Raw genomic sequence first — 18,605 nt, forward strand, 5'->3', positions numbered from 1 at the left:
ACGGCCATATAGAGCTTCTTATTGACCGTTTGTCCCACTGGAACAAATTCATAATGCACCAAACCATGAACATCGAGAAAACAATCAGAATCACCTTGATTTTTGAGCGACTTGGGAGTGATTTTTTTGGTTTCGGCTCGTTTTTTCACTCCATTACAATGACTGTTGACTTGTTTGTATGTCAAAATGTCTCATCAGAAGTTATATTGCTTTCCATAAATGTGAGATCAACCATGTCTAAATAAAAAAATCAGCTTTATCGAAACGAGTCGATCAAGAGAGGTACGTAACCCTCTAAATATCCACCAAAATCATTCGAACGGACTAGCTCTCATGTTATCTCTCTAACAGTTGTCGGACAATTTTCAAGCACCAAATCCTTCATTTTTATAATATTTTCATCAGTTGATGAGGTCGAAAGGCATCCAGAACGAGATATGTCTTCAACGATTTCTCGAACGTCTTTGAAGCCTTTGTACAATTCGTTTGTGGTGTTTTTGCTAAAACTGAATCACCGTAAGCCTTTTACAACATTCGCAATGATTCCGCGCACGATCTTTTGTTAGAAATGCAAAATCTTAGACAAGATCTCTCTTTGATATTTTTATTCATTGCAAAAATTGCAACGCACTACTGAGATGTACCGACTTAAGCAGCTACAAACTGCTCATACTTTTTGGCATAGTAATTAAGGACAGTCCTATGCGGAGAATTCAGTTACAATTTTTTTGCTTTTTTGTCACAATGAACGCGAAATAAGCAGAAAAAAATCAACACGAACGAATGATTTTGTTTTGAGTTAAAAAAATTACTGAGCGGCTACATTTTAGAAATCAGCAACTAAAAAAATATGTTTGTATGTTATTTTTGAAGCTATAAGCTATCGAAAAAGCAAAAAAAATGATTTTTACGAATATTCAAATCAGGTATTATACTGCTGGTTAATTAATATGCCAATGCAGAAGCACGTTTATTCATGTTGGTGCATGTGCACCGCAATATACGCATTCCGAATGAATGTACTCAGCTACCTGTTGCCGTCACACACAAATAACACCAACACATTTCGGCATTACACTATTTTCCAATTTGCATAGGACCAAATGAAATATTTGCTTACAGCTATTTTTTCGGACTTACCGCTACCACCATCGTAGGACTTTATGGTTGAACCGCTGGTGTTCGACCGCTTAATTTCGCGTCGGCCCATTTTATTTGCTGGTGGCGTGGCTAAAACGACTTCTACACCCGCTTCGTTTAGGACTGACGGCGGGCTTAGTTGCTCCTCGGCTTCGCTGCTAAAATCGGTGTCGAATTCGGCACGCGATTGCTTTGAGTGGTGTTGGTAATGTTGGCGCGACTCTTGTGCTATTTGATGTTGCGACTGTTGATGTGCGTTGACTTTGCTGGAATGATGGTGGTGTGGGTGTTGATGTTGATGCAAATGCGGTTGGTAATAGTGTGAGTGATGTTGTGGTTGGTAGAAATGTTTGGGTGAATTAGTGGCGGATGTGAGTGCAGGGGTGCTTGTGGTGGATGCGGCTAAAGCGACGGCTGTTGTTGTCGCCAGCGATGGTGTTGAACCGGTTGCTAGTAGCGCGAGATTCGGTGGGAATTCAAAATATTTCACCTGCAATGGATTGCCCGGTGTACTGCCCTTTCTGCTGGCTGTTGGTGTACCTAGCGCGTCTAACGTATGTGTTGCAGTTGTTGTTGTTGTTGTTGTGGTTGTGCTGCCACCTTTCGCTTTGTGTTGGTTAGTGTGATTATTGCATGTGGTTGCGCCTACTGTGCTGTGGCTATTGGTTGTTGTAGTTGTTGTTGTGCTATTTGTGTTGCTGTTGTAGTTGTAGTTGTTGTTATTGGTTGTGGTGTTGTTGGTGCAATGGCTGCCGGCGCTGTGCGGTGTGGGTGGTGGGGGTGGACAAGCGTTGATGCTACCGCTGCTGCTGCTGGTAAATGATGGCTTGCGCAGTGATAACGGTCTCAACCCTTTAGCAGGGTAAAGCGGGTACTATCGGCCAGCAATACGAACCCAATCGCGATGGTCACTGTTATACCAGACGCCTGTAATTGCGATTGAGTAAAAAACAAAAACAAATACATACTATAATTAGAACATAGTCCAAATGCTATTTCGTTGCTATTAATTAAGCTATAATTGGATTCGTTGTGATGGACGGTAGTGGGTCCATTTACGTTAGCTTGCGAAGCATAATGCAAATCGGATTTTTATTTGACAATTTGTTTTTATTGTTTTATTAACAAACAAGCTTCATCTTTTGGGAATAAGTTTGGTTAGAGTTAAAAAAAATTGTAATCATTACAAATAGATTTAGAATACTATATGTAATGATTACAAGATTACAGATTTGTAATTCGTTTTTGTAAAATTTTGAAAGCTTTTTGTAAAGATGAATCTTCTTTGTAATCATTAAAAAGTTTATAGATGTCTTTAGTAATGATTACAAATTAGTGAAGGATTGCTGATGTCCAGTAAAATGTAAAACAGTTCTTTAGAATTATTTAGATATGTTTCTGTAATTAGTACAAAAGTTTAGAATTTATAATGATTACAAAAGTTTAGCAACTTTTTTTAATTGATTACAAAAGTTGTGATGTAATGATTACAAGATTACAGATTTGTGCTCCTTTTTGTAAAAATTTAAAAGGTTTCGTATTTTTTTTGTAATGATTGAGAAAGTTATGATCATCTTTGTAGTCATTAAAAAATTTACAGATGGTTTAGTAATGATTACAAATGAATGAAGGATTTGTTTTATTCAGTAAAATGTAGAATAGTTTTTTAGAACTAAAAAAGTATAGGATCTGTTTGTGAAGTGAGTTTGAAATACGTTTTGTAATGATTACAAGAGTTTGGCAGCCTTTTCTATTCTAATTACAATATTTATGATGTAATGATTACAAAGTTTGAAATAATTTTTTGTATTGATTATCAATGTTGGGAATTCTTTTCTTTTCCCCATTTGTGTGATGAATACAGTAATGATTACAAACGAGTTCTTCTTTGTAATGATTACAACATTTTGCAGTCCCTTTATGTAATCATTGCAGTATCACAAAGATGATAAATTAGTCAATATTTTTCGATTATAGTATTTATTTGATTTTTTCATAGAATCTTAGATAGTATGGAATAATTTCTTAGTAACAAATGTTAAAATTTCCTTTTGCAATGATTATAATTTAATATGCGTTATGTAATCAGTACGGAATTTTAGCCTACTCTCCGGTAATGATTAAAAAATTTTAGAGTCCTTTTCTGTAATGATTAGTTAATAGCGATTTTTTGTAATGATTACAATACCGTCAATAGATTTCAAATATTTCTTGTCATTTTTTGCCACAATATTTGTTTGTATTTTACAAATATTATATTTGTAACCCAACAACTGCAGAAGAATTGATCTCTAGTAGTGTGTTTAAAAGCCAATAATATTATTTGATGTTACATAATTATTTTTAATTGTTCAAAGTTTTGATTTGTTTTAGTAAAAATGTCAATAATAATCGTTAAGCTTTAGCATTACTGCATTAGAACACCCAGTATTTACTCGTAGATAAGCACTAGACTAGCTACTAGGCTTCCACTAATATTGAATATACATTATTTGCAATATGTATATTGAAAACAAGTGATAATCGCACAGTTTTAGACACATCTGTATCAATAAATTTTATTAGCATAACTTTAGGCGCCTATCAAATATAATTAACTAACTTGGACGTGGTCATATTTGCACAACGCAAATCCATTAAAATATCGAAACATTATGCCGTTAGAGTTTATTTCAATATAAATTAGCATCAACAAGTGCTTTTATGGTTGGAGAAATTTATTTAGCGTTTTCAGTGTTGCTATGCAGCGATTTTGCTGCATGACAGAGTGGAGTGTTATTAATTACGGTAAATAAATATGTTGATTTTATGCAGGAAAATTGCTGCAAATAAAATATGGATGAGTGAGCGTGTATAAGTTACTATGACAATGCACTGAAATTAGCTTCGGTGATAGAATTTTGTAAAATTTATAATAAATACGGATAGTTTGCAATTATTTTTTAAACTGGCAGTGATTTCACTATATGTAAAAAGAATAATAGAGTAATTAGTTTTAGCCTATAGAAGCAGATTGTAGAAGAGCTTTCGAAAAAAATTTCTTATTAATTTTTTTTTATAGTTACGAGCTATATATTGCAGAAAGGTCTTATCAGAAATATAATTGAAATGTCAATGTGCGAAAAGCAGTGTTTAAAATATTTTTGACCGATAAAGAAGCGAGTTTTCAAAATATATCTTATGCTCTGAATGATTGCCAAACTGTTTTTGTGATAACTCGTTTTTCTGCTAGATGTTAATTTTAAATTTGATTTTAATTTAGTTTAGATTAATTTGAATTTGACTTTCATTTTAATGTTAGATTTCATTGAGCTTTTTTAGATTTTTTTTAATTTGAATTTGAATGTGAATTTGAATTTATTTTAATTTTAATTTAATATAATTTTAGATTTCATTGAATTTTTATTGTGAATTTGGATTTAATTTTTGTTTTATTTTTTTTTTTTAATTTAATTTAATTTTAGTTTTAGTTTTAATTTTATTTTAATTTAAAGTTCAATTTTTATTATAATTCTAAGTTTAATTTTAATTTTAATTTAATTTTAATTTTTTTTAATTTGAATTTCACTTTTAATTTGATTTTAATTTTTATTATAAGTCTAAGTTTAATTGAATAATACTTTTAATTTTAATTTAAGTCTCAGTATTGGTTTGAAATTTGATTTTAATTGTAGTTTAATTTAATTTTAGTATTCATTTTTAATTGAATTTTATTTTTCGATTTCATTGCAACTTTAGTTTTAATTTTTTATATTATTAATTATAATTCTAAATTTATTTTAATTACAATTTTAATTTAATTTAATTTGATTTTAATATTAGCTTTAATTTAAATTTTAATTAATATTTAATTTAATTGTAGATCTCATAGAATTTTTATTGAATTTGAATATCAATTTTTGTTATAATTTTAATTATAATTCTAAGTTTAATTTCAATTTTAGATTTCATAGAATTTTTAAAGTTTAATATTTTTTGAATGTGTGCTTGAATTTTAAATTTAGTTTTAATTTTAGGTTTTATCGATTTTATGTTGAATTTTTTTTGATTTTGATTTTGAATTTTAAATAATTTAATATAAATTTTTAATTAACTAACTTAATTTAGTTTATTTTGTTTTAATTAAATTGAGTTTATCCCAATTTTCTTTATTTTATTCAAATTTTTTATACATTTTTTTTGCGTTTTTTTAATTTATTTTTTGTTCTTTTATTTCAATTTAGGTTTTTATCTGTCATATTTGCTCTGTCCGTTTCCACGCCCGTAAATGGTTAGTTTGACAACCCACGGCAAATAAAATCAACCTGTTCACCCATCAACACACGAGTACATGCAAACGCATACACACACGGACATTAGCTGCAGTCACTCAATCATTTAATCATTCAGTCGTTCATCCGTTTCCTCAGCGCTTTCCACTGAATTGATGGCAAGTCGTACATAAAAGTCATGATCTTTTTGCTACTCTCCACTCTCTACTCTCCTAGAGCACAGCGGCTTTTACATTTCAATCGATTTCGAATTGAATTACCATCATATGACACCAGTCCAACAGACAATATACACACACAAAACATACAGACAAGCGGCTGACATGAGCGTGGCTGCTTCAAAGGACATTAACAATGGAAGCGACAGATGAAGGATTAATGTATTGCACCGCGAGCGGGCGAGTGACAGAAAAAAACGGCATAAAAGAGCGGAAAAGTGATAAACAAAATGAAATAAATCGAAATAAAAAATACACACAAACTAGTGAAATAAAAGTCAAAAAAATTTGGTTGCAAAGCGGTCAGCGCCTGGATTTGCTGGCCGAATGAAAAATGCTGGAAGGAAACAATTTTTCACCAGCGCTGTCGATTTCGATTTTTGCCTTATCGTTTTTACGCATTTTTTCTTCATTTCCTTGGCTGCTGCCTTGCGGAATTAATAAATTCATTTGCATTGTTTAACCGGAAGGGACAGCACGCACAGCGCAAAATACAGAAAAAGCACCGAAACGAAATGCTGAATAAGGCATCGCATTCGCCAAGCCACAGGCCGACCACCAGTCATGCCGGGCGGATATTGGGTTCTTTGTCAGCGCTCGGGCGATTGTCGTCTAAGTGACCCAAGGAGAGCGACTTGTTGCCAAGAAAACACACACTCGCTCTGCTTACGTGGTGTGTGTTGTTCGTGTGCATGTGGGTGTGTCTGTTTAATTGTGGCTGCAGTCGGCCTTGGCAACAACTATTTATCTACATTCTTGTATACATGTGTGTGTACTATATGTGTAATGGTAATGTCTTTTGCCGGTTAGTTGGTCTTTGGTGCTCAGCAGGCAGCTGGCGTGCTAGTCCTCAGAATATTGCATAGATTTCTGAGCTACAATTGCCTTGTACATTTGTTTGCGCACACGCTAGGGACAAACTGCTCAACGGTATTTTATTGGTGTAGTATTGTTGCTTCCATGATGTGTCTTCTATGTGTGTGTGTGCATGAGTGCACAATACTTTGTCGCGAATTTTACCCTTTTCCTTTCCTACACTGTAGATTTACTCTATCAATGCCTTGCTTGACGATTAATGGACGCACACAAGCATACAAACATACACTTATACACATATAGATACATACATACATACATCCGAATATACATATATGGACAATATTTGTATTTCTGCCAGCTCTAGTGCCCTACAGCAAGTTCTACCTTCGTCTTCATCACCACAAGTACACACAAACGCACGCACTTACAAATAGTAATACCCAATCATTCTCAATCAAACTCAACACACTGTTGCTTTTTATGCAAACAAACAAACACACACATGTATTGGTATTATTGTGCTTTACACACACATATCGCCTACAATATCGAGCCCATTCAGCCGCAGTTGTGCAAACAGCTCTTCAACGTGCCACACCTGTACAGCGTTGAATTCAGTGCCTCATTGTTGCATGAAAATTTCCGCAAATATTCAAATTTAAACGGCGCAGCGCCTGAAAGTAGGCTATCCGCAGCATGGTATATCAATATGTTGGCATGTGCTTGCCACAGCAACTACTTATTGGCGAAAAGGTGTGACGGTACATTAACACACACACACCTACATACATAACTCTTGACTCAAGCACTCGAGTTATTACAAGCGTATGTGTGTGTGCTGTTATTGCGTATTATGAGGTTGTTGTAATAACTTATTCAAATAGCTTTTGTGGTAATGAAGTTCAATTTGCTTTTCAATTAAAGTTTGGCGTGGCGCGAAAGCAAAGCGATGGGAAAAAAAATAACAACTTAACGGTTAGTATATTCAGCGCCATTACCCAGCACTCGCCTGTCGCCTGGCATGCCGTCCAATTTATTGATGGATGAAAGTTTGTGTAATGAGTTAAGTTTATTGATGATTGATTGCTGTAGCAAGATTCTGCTTGCGCAATGTAAATATGCTTACTCACACACAGACATTTCGACAGGTAAGAATATTTAAATAGATCTTGAGTTGCAGTTGGCTAATGTGATCATTCACTCGGAATGAAATTGCTAATGCTATTAAAGGTGCTGATGATAAACTTTGTTTTTCAAGGAATTAAAATTTTCGATTTTGTTGGACAAATGGGTGATTAGGTAAAAAATAATTAAAAATAAAATTAAAAGTAGATTTTTTCAACACAAATTTTATTGCAGTTCAAATTTTTACTAAAGTCTATTCAAATTCTCACTTCAATGTGGAAAAAATTAAAAAGAAGAAAAAAACATTGACAAAAGATACCATAAAGGAACTTTATTTTGATCAGTGTTTTTCAGAAAGAAAGCCATGCTAAATTTCGCTCTACTTGATTCCGATGATTCAGTAGTAGTAAGATATACTATAGTTGTCCGATATTGGCGGTTCCGATATATGAGCATCTTGGTAAGAAAAGGACGTATGCAAAATTGATATCGATACTAGTTCGGATATATACAGACAGACTGCCAAACAGTTGGTTATGCTGATCATCACATATACACTGTTAGAAATAAATACTGTGGAGCTATGAAACCGAGTTTAACTTGTTTGGATCAGCTGAGAAACAATTTGTTCGACGCCCGCCAAGCAAGGAAATTCACCCTCGATATACTTTAAAAACGGTTAAGCATGGGGGAGGCAGTATTATGGTTAGGGCTGCATTTTCGTGTAGGTTCTATTCGACGGATAACTCAAAGAATAGATCAGTGTTTATATATAATTATATTGTCGAATACAATAAAGCGATATGCAGAAGAACACATGCCTGAACCATACAATTTTATGCAGGATAACGACTCCAAGCACACTGCTGGGCATGTTAAAACTTGGTTTTAGACCGAAAATATTACGTTTTTGGATTGACCTGCACAGAGCCTGGACTTAAATCCAATCGAAAAACTTTGGGCAGATGTCAAAAGAGGCTTGGCAAAAAAATCAAACAAAAATGCTGACGAATTTCTTTAAAATGTTAAGGAAATATGGCAGAGAATATCTACTGAGCGATGTCAGCGTTTGATTGGTAGTCTGCTTAGAAAATGTAAAGCTGTGCTTGAATCAAAAGTCTATCTGACAAAATACTAACTTAAAACATTAATTCATAATCAAATTTTTATTATTGTAGAACTATTTTTAATATACCAACCAAAAACCTGAAGTGTCTCTGATTAGTTGACCAAGTCAAAATAGATATATGGTATATGATTAAGTTTTTGTCACCCGTCGCATTGAAAACAATTTTTTCGTTAAATTTTCTATAAATCTATAACTTAGAAGCTAACAAATATGATAACCTAAGTTCGAAAAAAATTAAGTTGAAAAAAGCAATGTTTTGAAAGAAAACGGAATGGCCTTAATTATGTGACTAACAGTCATATTCTAGGAAAATATGAGAGTTGGGGGTAGTGTTGTTTCGATTTTATATATTTTTGTCAGTAACACATACTATGTATTAGCATGCCACATAATAAAAAATGTTTCCTGGGAGAAATGTTCCAAAGCATATGGAGAAAAGTCAGACGAATGTTCGAAAAACCGGAAGTTTTCGTCCAATTGTATCTACTTAGGCACAAAGATACACGGATGTTCTCTGAATAACAATTGTATATCTCACACATTGAGCGCTGTTTTTCATCTGATTTGGTCAGTCATAAGTTGGCATACCTTAAGTGAACTATTAGTGCAACGTTTTATCCTGTTATATCAAATGATTCTTGATTTTCGCACTGTGACATAAGAATGTGAGAAGAATGTCACACACAAAATTTAGTCGAAATCGAGCGGTCGGGCCCGAGATATGTGATTTAGCAAAAAGTGTGGCGGTGCCACGCCCATCAACAAATTTTCACCCCGGCTCACATAAAACCCTTTCATACCAACTAGGTTGTATAATTTTATATCTCGTCGTATTTAATATTGCTTTATTGCACTTTTAGGAGTTTTTAACAGCACCGTTATATGGAGAGTGGACGTGGTTGTCGTTCGATATCAACAATTTTTACAGTGTCGGTAGGGTTGTTTAAGGTATTTAGCTTAAGTGAATTTGATTGTGTTTGCTTTAGTTGTTTAGGGGATATGTACATTAAACTTATTAAAGGGCGTGGTCACGACTACTATTTCAAAATTTTTAGTCTACGGGTGTCAAATCAAAATCCTCTACCTTATTCTAGTGCTTAGTTAGGGAACTTTATACGTTTTCGTTTAATGGCGTTTTGTAGGCGTGGCAGTGTTCCGATTCTCTCAATTAAACATATAGTAAATCTTAATTCTTACTCAAGTTACAGCTTGCAGGGATGGACGTATGGTCGGACATATACTTGTATGTATATATACATAACCTTGTATCTATTTTACTTATGTGAGAAAAACAATTATATTTTGTAGGAATATGTTACAAGAGTATAAAAATTCCAATACGGTACAGGAAATTGTAAGAGGGACGGCCATATGTAGTATGAAAAATTTTAAAAGTCGATGTGTCTTCAGCCTTTAATAGATTTAATGTGATTTTGGACTTAAGAAATATTCAATAATTACTCCGCTGCTATTTCCCATATATAACAATTTTAATTTTCTTATGTTTATTTCTCTTCACTGTATATAAATACATAAATCGAGGGTCCATGATCTTAAAGAAATAAAATTTTACACACAAATTGCTTTAGAAATGTCAAATCATCTCCTAAAATAATCAAAGGCGAACTGTAACTTTTGAAGTCATCAGATACTGAATGTGTGCCTGAGCTACTTTTTATAAAAAATGTGGTTCAAACTGCGTAATTTACTATAGCAATGAGGAAAGAATATGTGCCTAATAAAATTGAAATTGTATCTAAAATATAGTTAAAATATACCTATTACTTTTTCTGGTCTCCATGCACCTTATACGTACATATATTAGATTATCTAACTTCCGGTTGATTATATACCGTATATTGCAGTCAATCTGTGGGGTATGCTAATAAAATTTAATACTCTTTTACATGTAGCAGTGAGTCCTTGCTTCCAAAATGTGTATAATCAGGCCAATACTGACCCTATAAGATGCCTTAGCCAAATTTAAAGAAAGAGTAATATTGAAAACATTACAGTTTAATTTAGAAAATGTGTGAAATTAGTTCAGTTGTTACTGCACTCCACTCCACACTCATATAAAATATACAATAATATTCGTCATTCCAGCGGATTTTATAACTAATTGTTGGTCAGCGTGTGAGATATCTTCATAAAATTGCTTGGAAACATTTTATCAAGTACACTTAATGGCGAAAGTTAAAAAATAATTGTAAAATTTTCAAAAATGAAAAAAATAAAAAAAATATAAAAAATCGGCCCACTCCGGGATAAGCAGGGATTGTCAAATTAATTGAAGTTTTTTTTTGAGAAAAAAAATGGCGAACTCCCAAAAAATGATGATTTTACTTAAAAAAAAACCGATTATTTCATATAATTGATCGTGTTAAACTTTTTTCGTGTATTTTTTCGAAAAGTTCATTCAAAAACAAAAATTTAAAAAAAGGTCCCCAAAAGTCAATTTCTACAAAAGTTATGGCTATTTGAAAATAAAAAAGCCATTTTTTTGAAAAATTCATAACTTTTTTGAAGTTGGACAAAAAATTTTGAAAAAATTCCCAAAAATATTCTTCAAAGGGTAGAAAAGGATGGATAAGGTTCAGCAAAATCTAAAGGGATCGGGTTCAAAAGTGGTCAATTTGGTATGGAATACCCCATATGTTGTAGAAAAAAAGCTTTAATATGAAGAGCAGTAACAGACTTTTTATTATTGTGTACAAACAATTTATTTTTACATAACTACTTTTCAAAATATGCAAAAGTTCAATTTTAAGCTTGATAAGTCCAGCACTACTGCAAAAGGCAGTTAAAGCAAATGTTACTCATACGTCCTGTTGGTCTATGATGAGAATGCGTGTAACCATTTAGATATGTATGTATGTGTGAATATACAAGTATGTAGCAAATGCTTATAAAGTGTAGTAAATTGATGTTACTTGCTAAAATTTTTTGTTGTAATGTATTTGAAAATTAAAATTTGTTTTATTTAAAATGTTTTTTAAAAGATTTATCGAAAACCGTTAATAAAAATATAAAAATTTATGCCAAATCATTTGAAATAATTTGCGAAATAGTACATTAAGATGCCATTATAAAAATTAAATTTTATGCCTCATTTAAAAAATTCCACATAATTGCCTAAAAATATACTAGAACAATTCTAAACGCATTAAAGTAATTGTTTCTGTTATTACGTTCACCTTTTCCCAGCTTTTACTTCCTTGAATTATATAACTATATTCATATGTATATGTATATAGATACACATATACATATACATATGTATATAGATACACATATACATATACATATGTATATAGATACACATATACATATATGGTACATGAGAAAAAATCTAATCATTTTAATTGCACATTAAAAGCATGCCATTAAAGTAGATGAATAAATTTGCTGAGTTTCGGCATTTCACCTGCAAACACAGGCAACACATACATACATACACAGGCATGTGTACACAAGTAAATCTGTTTTTGCCACGTTAGCGAGTTCATCTAAATTTACTTTACATAAAGCCAATATCCCTTAATATCACCGTTAAATATGTAAATGCGTGAAGCGCAAACTTTTTGTATGCACAATTTAATTACAACATAAAAACATAAAAGTTGAAGTAACAAGTTGGGAGATCGTAATAAAAGCGAGCCAAAGTGTACAACAATTTCGCCGTGAACTGTAAATGAAAACGGTAAATGGCGAATGGTAAATGTGAATGATAACGACGAAAGGTGGATGCGCACACACACACACAGATAAACACTGAAATGCGAGCGAATGAGGAGTGTTGCCGTCCAAATGGCAAAAGTGGCTGGCGTGATAAAAAAAAAGATGAGAGATGATGAGGATGAAGTTTTATAACGGTTGTGTGAGTTGAGTGCAATTTAAGTCTTTAATTAAATTGAGATTTATCTATGCATGTTCACACCGGTGCGCGCGTGCGTGTGCTTCATCGGCATTTACACATGTTTCCGCCTGTGCTTACATGCTTATATGTGTGGAAGTATGAACTTAAGTACTTGTATAGTATATGTGTGGAAGCCATCATACATAGATCATACATTGTATACATGAATAGCAGTAGAGAAAGGTTGGAAATTTGCATAGGCAAATAAAAATATGCAAAGAGTAGTAACCACACAGTAAGTGTGGTCGTCCATATAGTCAAAGGTGTCGGCTTATTTTATGCTACTGTTATTTGTTTGTTGTTGTTGGCTTATTTTATGCTACTGTTATTTGTTTGTTTAGTGTTTGTTGTATGTGCGGAAATAAATTTCATTTAAGTTGAATACTTATGCTGAAGTGTGTTATAAAATGTAAAACAAAATAAAATAGTGACAACAAAAAATAATTAGCATAGCTCAGGAGCCTTCCAGGTTCACCTAACCTAATCTTTATTGAAATTGGTGCTTTGAAAGAGCAAATAATTACAAATAATAGCTTCAGTAACTATCTATGTATGTTATTTCTCAATAACTTAAAAAAATCCCTTATAAGTAATCTCTAGTATAACCGTTAAATATAAATAATTCTTTACAAAGAAAGAAATTTAAAAAAAAATGCATTGCAACATAGCTGAGAACTACACTTTCACTAAAAACATCATTATGGGTGACGAGATATGGTTTTTTGAAACTGTCGACACTGTCAATCTAGCGAATGGCGCTTCGAAAGTTCAGAAACGAGAAAACAGAAAATTCACTCAAATCGCTGAAGTCCATTCCTATTGAGCCTTATAATAGGAAAATTTGATACTGGCTTCTGATCTAGTGACTGATGCTCAAAGCATACTGAAATTTTGGAGAGGGCACATGGAGGGAAGGCATAACAACAGGAGATGGTGAACCCGATTCCTCAATGCAGCTGACGTTCCATTGCCCGACCAAAACGAAAATCATAAGCAATTACCCGTCTGAAAAACAACAAAAAGGCGGAGGCCGATGGATCGTCGGCCGAGATATACCAATATGGCGGTGAAGAATTGATAAGGACCATGCATCACCACCACTTCGTCGATTTCAAAGCTACTTTCGACAGCACGAAAAGGAGCTGCCTTTATGCCGCGACGTCTGAATTTGGTATCCCCGCAAAACTAATACGGCTGTGTAAACTGACGCTGAGCAACACGAAGAGCTCCGTCAGAATCGGGAAGGACCTCTCCGAGCCGTTTGATAACAATCGAGGTTTCAGATAAGGCGACTCCCTTTCTTGCGACTTCTTCATTGTACTCTTGGAGAAAATAGTTCGAGCTGCAGAAGTAAATAGAGAACGTATCATCTTCTACAAGAGTGTGCAACTGCTGGCGTACGCCGATTGTATTGATATCATTGACCATAGCAAACCATTGATTGGTCTGGTAGCAAACGAGGACAAAACGAAATACCTTCTGCCATCAAACAAACAGTCGCGTCCATGGTACTGTTGACAAACGAAGCTGTAGATCAGTTCGTATATCTTGAAACCAGCATTAACACCAACAACAATGTCAGCCTCGAAGTCCAACGCAGTATAACTCTTGCCAACAGATGCTACTTTGGACTGAGTAGGCAATTGACAAGCAATGTCCTCTCACGTCGAACAAAGGCCAAACTCTACAAGTCTCTCATTATTCCCGTCCTGCTATATGGTGCAGAGGCATGGACGATGACAACATCTGATGAGTCGACGTTACGAGTTTTCGAAAGAAGGAAGGTGTATGGTCCTTTGGGCATTGGCAACGGCGAATATCGCAGTCGATGGAAGAATGGGCTGTACGAGATGATCGACGACATTGAGAGAGCTTAGCAAATTAAGAGGCAGCGGCTATGCTGGCTAGGACATGCCGTCCGAATGGATGAAAGCACTACAGCTCTGAGAGTATTCGACGCAGTACTCGCCGGGGAAATGTGGAAATGGGCCTAGCTAAACCTGGGATTTACAATTGGCGTCAAACAGCGAAAAAGAAGAACGACTGGCGTGCTGTTGTAAACTCAGCTATAACCACGTGAGCGTTGACTACACCAATAAATAAGAAGAAATCTGTCCCATATATACAGATATCGAGCGTTCACAGTTCTTTCAAGATATGCTTGAAGTGATATCGGCTACAGTTCGGCAGTATGTGAGAATGGTGAACCCTGAGATGACTGGAAGCTAAAATATTTAGATACGTTTTAGATCGAAAATATGGGCTATTGCAGTAAGGTTATGTCATATTGTATGATTTCATTCCTTTCTTAATGTTATGACGGAACATGAATTTGTATTCTTTTTTAATCGTTGTAAAAATGTTCAAATTACACTCACTCCTTAAGTGATAATACCTTGTAGAACTCTGCAAATCTGTAAAAATCAAATGGTTAAGTTCATTAGGTGACATGCTTCCTTGTAAAAAATAATAATTTATATTACAAAAATTCCCTTATAATTGGACACTGTGCATCATGACGTCACTGCGGTGCTTCGACCGCAATAAGCAAATACAAATAACTACTGCACTCGGTTGGCAGGGAGACGAAGCACGTGTTAAAAACGAATTAATATTTCAGACACGGTCATAAAGATTAAATTACAAAAAGAGCGGCGATTGAGGGGCGAAAAGGATAACAGCAGCCAAACCACGCCACTACTAGCAGCGCCCACATGAAATACCAAATACCAATAATAACAACAAGCGCCATGCTAATGCAAGCTGTTTTTGTGGGCCAATTTTAGTTGGCTTCGGCATACTCGTTGACTCAGCTAGAGAAGTGTGGCGTGTCGATACCTGTTGTTGAAGGTCTGCGCGAGCGCTGATAAACGCGAATTTGTCTTTGTCAGCGGCAACATGCCAAAGAAGGCGATTCATTGCTTTTATGACCGTCATGGCTGCCAAGCGACCAACTATCCAAAGACCGGGCATCTATCAAGCCACTCAATGCCCGCAGCTGTCAATTTATATTGCCGTTATGCGCTTACTTGATGGACTTGATGGCGAAAATGTAAATAGCCGGCGAGTTCCGTGCTGACGACAAACGACGCCAAGCGGATCGTTATACCAGCATCTATGCACGCGTGTGTATGTGTACGACACTGCAACGTAATGAAATAATAGCATAAATATGTGTGGGTGTTGTTGTGTGTGCCGGTTTTTTCGTAGCTCAATCTGCTCAAGTGAGGAATATCGATCGATGGAAATGTGTGAATTTACTATAAGCTATAAAAAGTGGGTATTAAAATCATATGACACCAAATTAATTTTAACTTGATTCTATTTTTTAACCTTATTCATTAGCTAAAAAAGACAACTAATTTATTTTCATTTTAAGGGCACATAATAAATGTGTTTTTTTTTAATATAAACTTGCGGTTTTGCGTTTCAAGCCTTATTTTGAGCTAATAAAATGCATTATAACATTGCTCTTGAAGCTTTTATGTTTGTTACTGAAATATTTATACAGATACTTGAGCGTTTTGTCGTTTGGCGGTAAATTTTAGAAGCTAATTTTTTAACGATTTTTGTAGGGTGGTGTGGATGAAAGAGAATGACAGAAAAAAATTTATAACTAGGATATTTCTTATCCGAATCTTTGTTTTTCTTATGACTAACTTTAAAACCCACATAATCTTTGAACACTTTTGGTGATTATAAATAGAGCAAACGAAATACTTCTTTGTCTCACTTAGTGGGTTTCCGGCTGAATGAGGAAAGGAAGCTTTAGAGGAACCACTCCGACATATTCTGTTTATAGGTTCGCTGAAATCTAACTGCATCGTCGGTTCCCCAGTGCTGCGGCTGCGTGCGGACGTCGGTCTCAACACTATCGGTGTGCTATATAAATGTGTATAAAACGTTATACTTATTACTCGCCTAGCGCTCGGTTAGGGATCCGCCAAGTAGAAAGCATTCCCAATGAAAAAGAAACAACAGCCTCGGATGAAAGACCCCGTAGTAAACATAATAAGGACTTTGAATTAAGGTCATACACCTGGAATGTACAGTCTCTAAATTGAGAAGGTATCGATTCCCAGCAAACATTCTAGCAGATTCAATCCCGTGGATGAGCGTCTAGTCACAATCCACATCAGAGAAAACTTTTTCAGCATAGCACTAATTTGCACCCACGCCCCGCCTAAAGAGAAGGACGCTATGACCGAAGATGTTTTTTATGAGTGGCTGGCGCTTATGACGACTACCACCACTATGAAGTAATTGTGCTTGGCGATTTTAACGCCGGAATGGACAAATAAGACATCTTTGGTACAACATTTGAAAAATTCAGCCCCCATGGCGAAACCTCTTTAAATGGGTTGAGACTGATCAACTTCGCGAAATATGGTTGTCGATTCCAGTACAAGAGAATTCATCAAGCAACTTGGCGAAAGTAAAGTTGGAAATCAGATCGACATGTCTCCAGCGTCCTTGACGTGCTAACATCGATTCGGAGCCCTTTCTTGTTGTAGCGGAGATACGCGCCAAGAAGTTAAGTCACAACCGACAGCGAAACAGTTTTCTACTGGATTTGCATTCCTGCTTTCTGAGAGCACTCATTACCAACTCGGTTAAAGGGGAGCATTTCAAGCTTTTTACGTACAGCTGTAAGCGAAAGCACTGGTTTTCCTAAATGACGAAAGAATAGCTGGTACGATGAAGACTTTCGGGTCACAGTATTTCTGAGCAGCTCATCTCGCAATTTTACGACCGAGCACAACACGAGCGGGGTGAGATAGTTACCGAAAGAGAGAAGCATATGCAGAAAAAAAAAAAAGGAAATGCGTAAGTATGGAGAGCTTGACAAGCTAGCCAACAGGGGTAATGCTCCAAAACTCTACAAAAAAACTTCGGCGACTTACGGAGCAAAGCACATTCTTGTAGGACCCAAAGTGGTTATCTAAGTAGTAAGTGATGTTCAGAGCAAACCGAAGTTATGAAGGGAGCATTTCTCCAGCTTACTGAGCGGCAGTGAAACTGTAACATTTGAAGATCGAAAATGGAAATGGAAATCGATTCCGCAATCGATGACCATGGAATATATTTTCCATTACCCGCTTATCATGAGGTTCGAATAGCAATTACCCGACTGAAGAACAGCAAGCGGCAAGGCCGATGGATTATTGGCCGAGCTATTCAAATTTGGCGGCAAAGAACTGGAAAAGTTCATGCATCAGAGTCTTTGTGTTTGGAACATAAGTGTGCTCCGCCTAATCCACAAAAAGGTTGACTCCACAATCTGCGCCAATTACCGTGAGATAAGCTTTCTTAATATCGCATATAAGGTCTTATCGAGTGTAGTATGTGAAAGACTGATGCCTACAGTCAACAAACTGATAGGAACTTATCAGTGTGGCTTTATACCTGGAAAAAATAATTATTACAACCATTTTTAGAAGGAATCAGTATCCATCAAATACTCAGCTTTACCTTGGCACCATAGATATTTGGCCTTGTTGCTGATTTCGCTGCTTGGTCATTTTTCATATGGGTTTTTTTGCATTTTAGGTTGTCGGATTTGATTTTGGTTGATGGATTTAAATTTAATAATCAGTCACTATACTATACAAAAGCTCCTTTTTGTCGTATGCAAACAGCATTTCTAAAATGCAAAATCGTTTTTCAACGCCTCTTCGCTTCAATCCACCTTATTTCCTTGTTTTGGAATGCTTTTAATAGTTCAAAAATAGTTGCTTGAGCTCCTTAACAATATCTTTCGTAGTACCACCAGTTTCTCATCTTTAATTATTTTTGGTCACCCAGGACCTTCTTCGTCTTCATATGTAAACGGACATCTTTTAAAACGTGCAAACCACACCCAGCATGTTCACGATAGCCTTTCACCGATATAGAATAACCTTCGGCTGATGTTTTCCTCATATTAGCGTAATGAGGAGGAACGCCGAGCAAAAATATTACTTCAGGCGCCATGTTGGACATAT

General features: G+C 35.1%; 1 protein-coding gene across 1 annotated transcript in view; it reads right to left on the reverse strand.

The window, feature by feature from the left end:
- Positions 1-2,010, reverse strand: part of LOC120782648 — a 76,593-nt gene extending 74,583 nt beyond the window's left edge. The window contains exon 1 of the mRNA XM_040115021.1: positions 1,141-2,010. Within this exon, the coding sequence (XP_039970955.1) occupies positions 1,141-1,210 (70 nt within the window). The 5' untranslated portion in view covers positions 1,211-2,010. The remainder of the gene's footprint in view (positions 1-1,140) is intronic.
- Positions 2,011-18,605: the final 16,595 nt, after the last annotated feature.

Source organism: Bactrocera tryoni, chromosome 1 (genome assembly GCF_016617805.1).
Source record: "Bactrocera tryoni isolate S06 chromosome 1, CSIRO_BtryS06_freeze2, whole genome shotgun sequence".
NCBI classification, from domain to species: Eukaryota; Metazoa; Arthropoda; class Insecta; order Diptera; family Tephritidae; genus Bactrocera; species Bactrocera tryoni.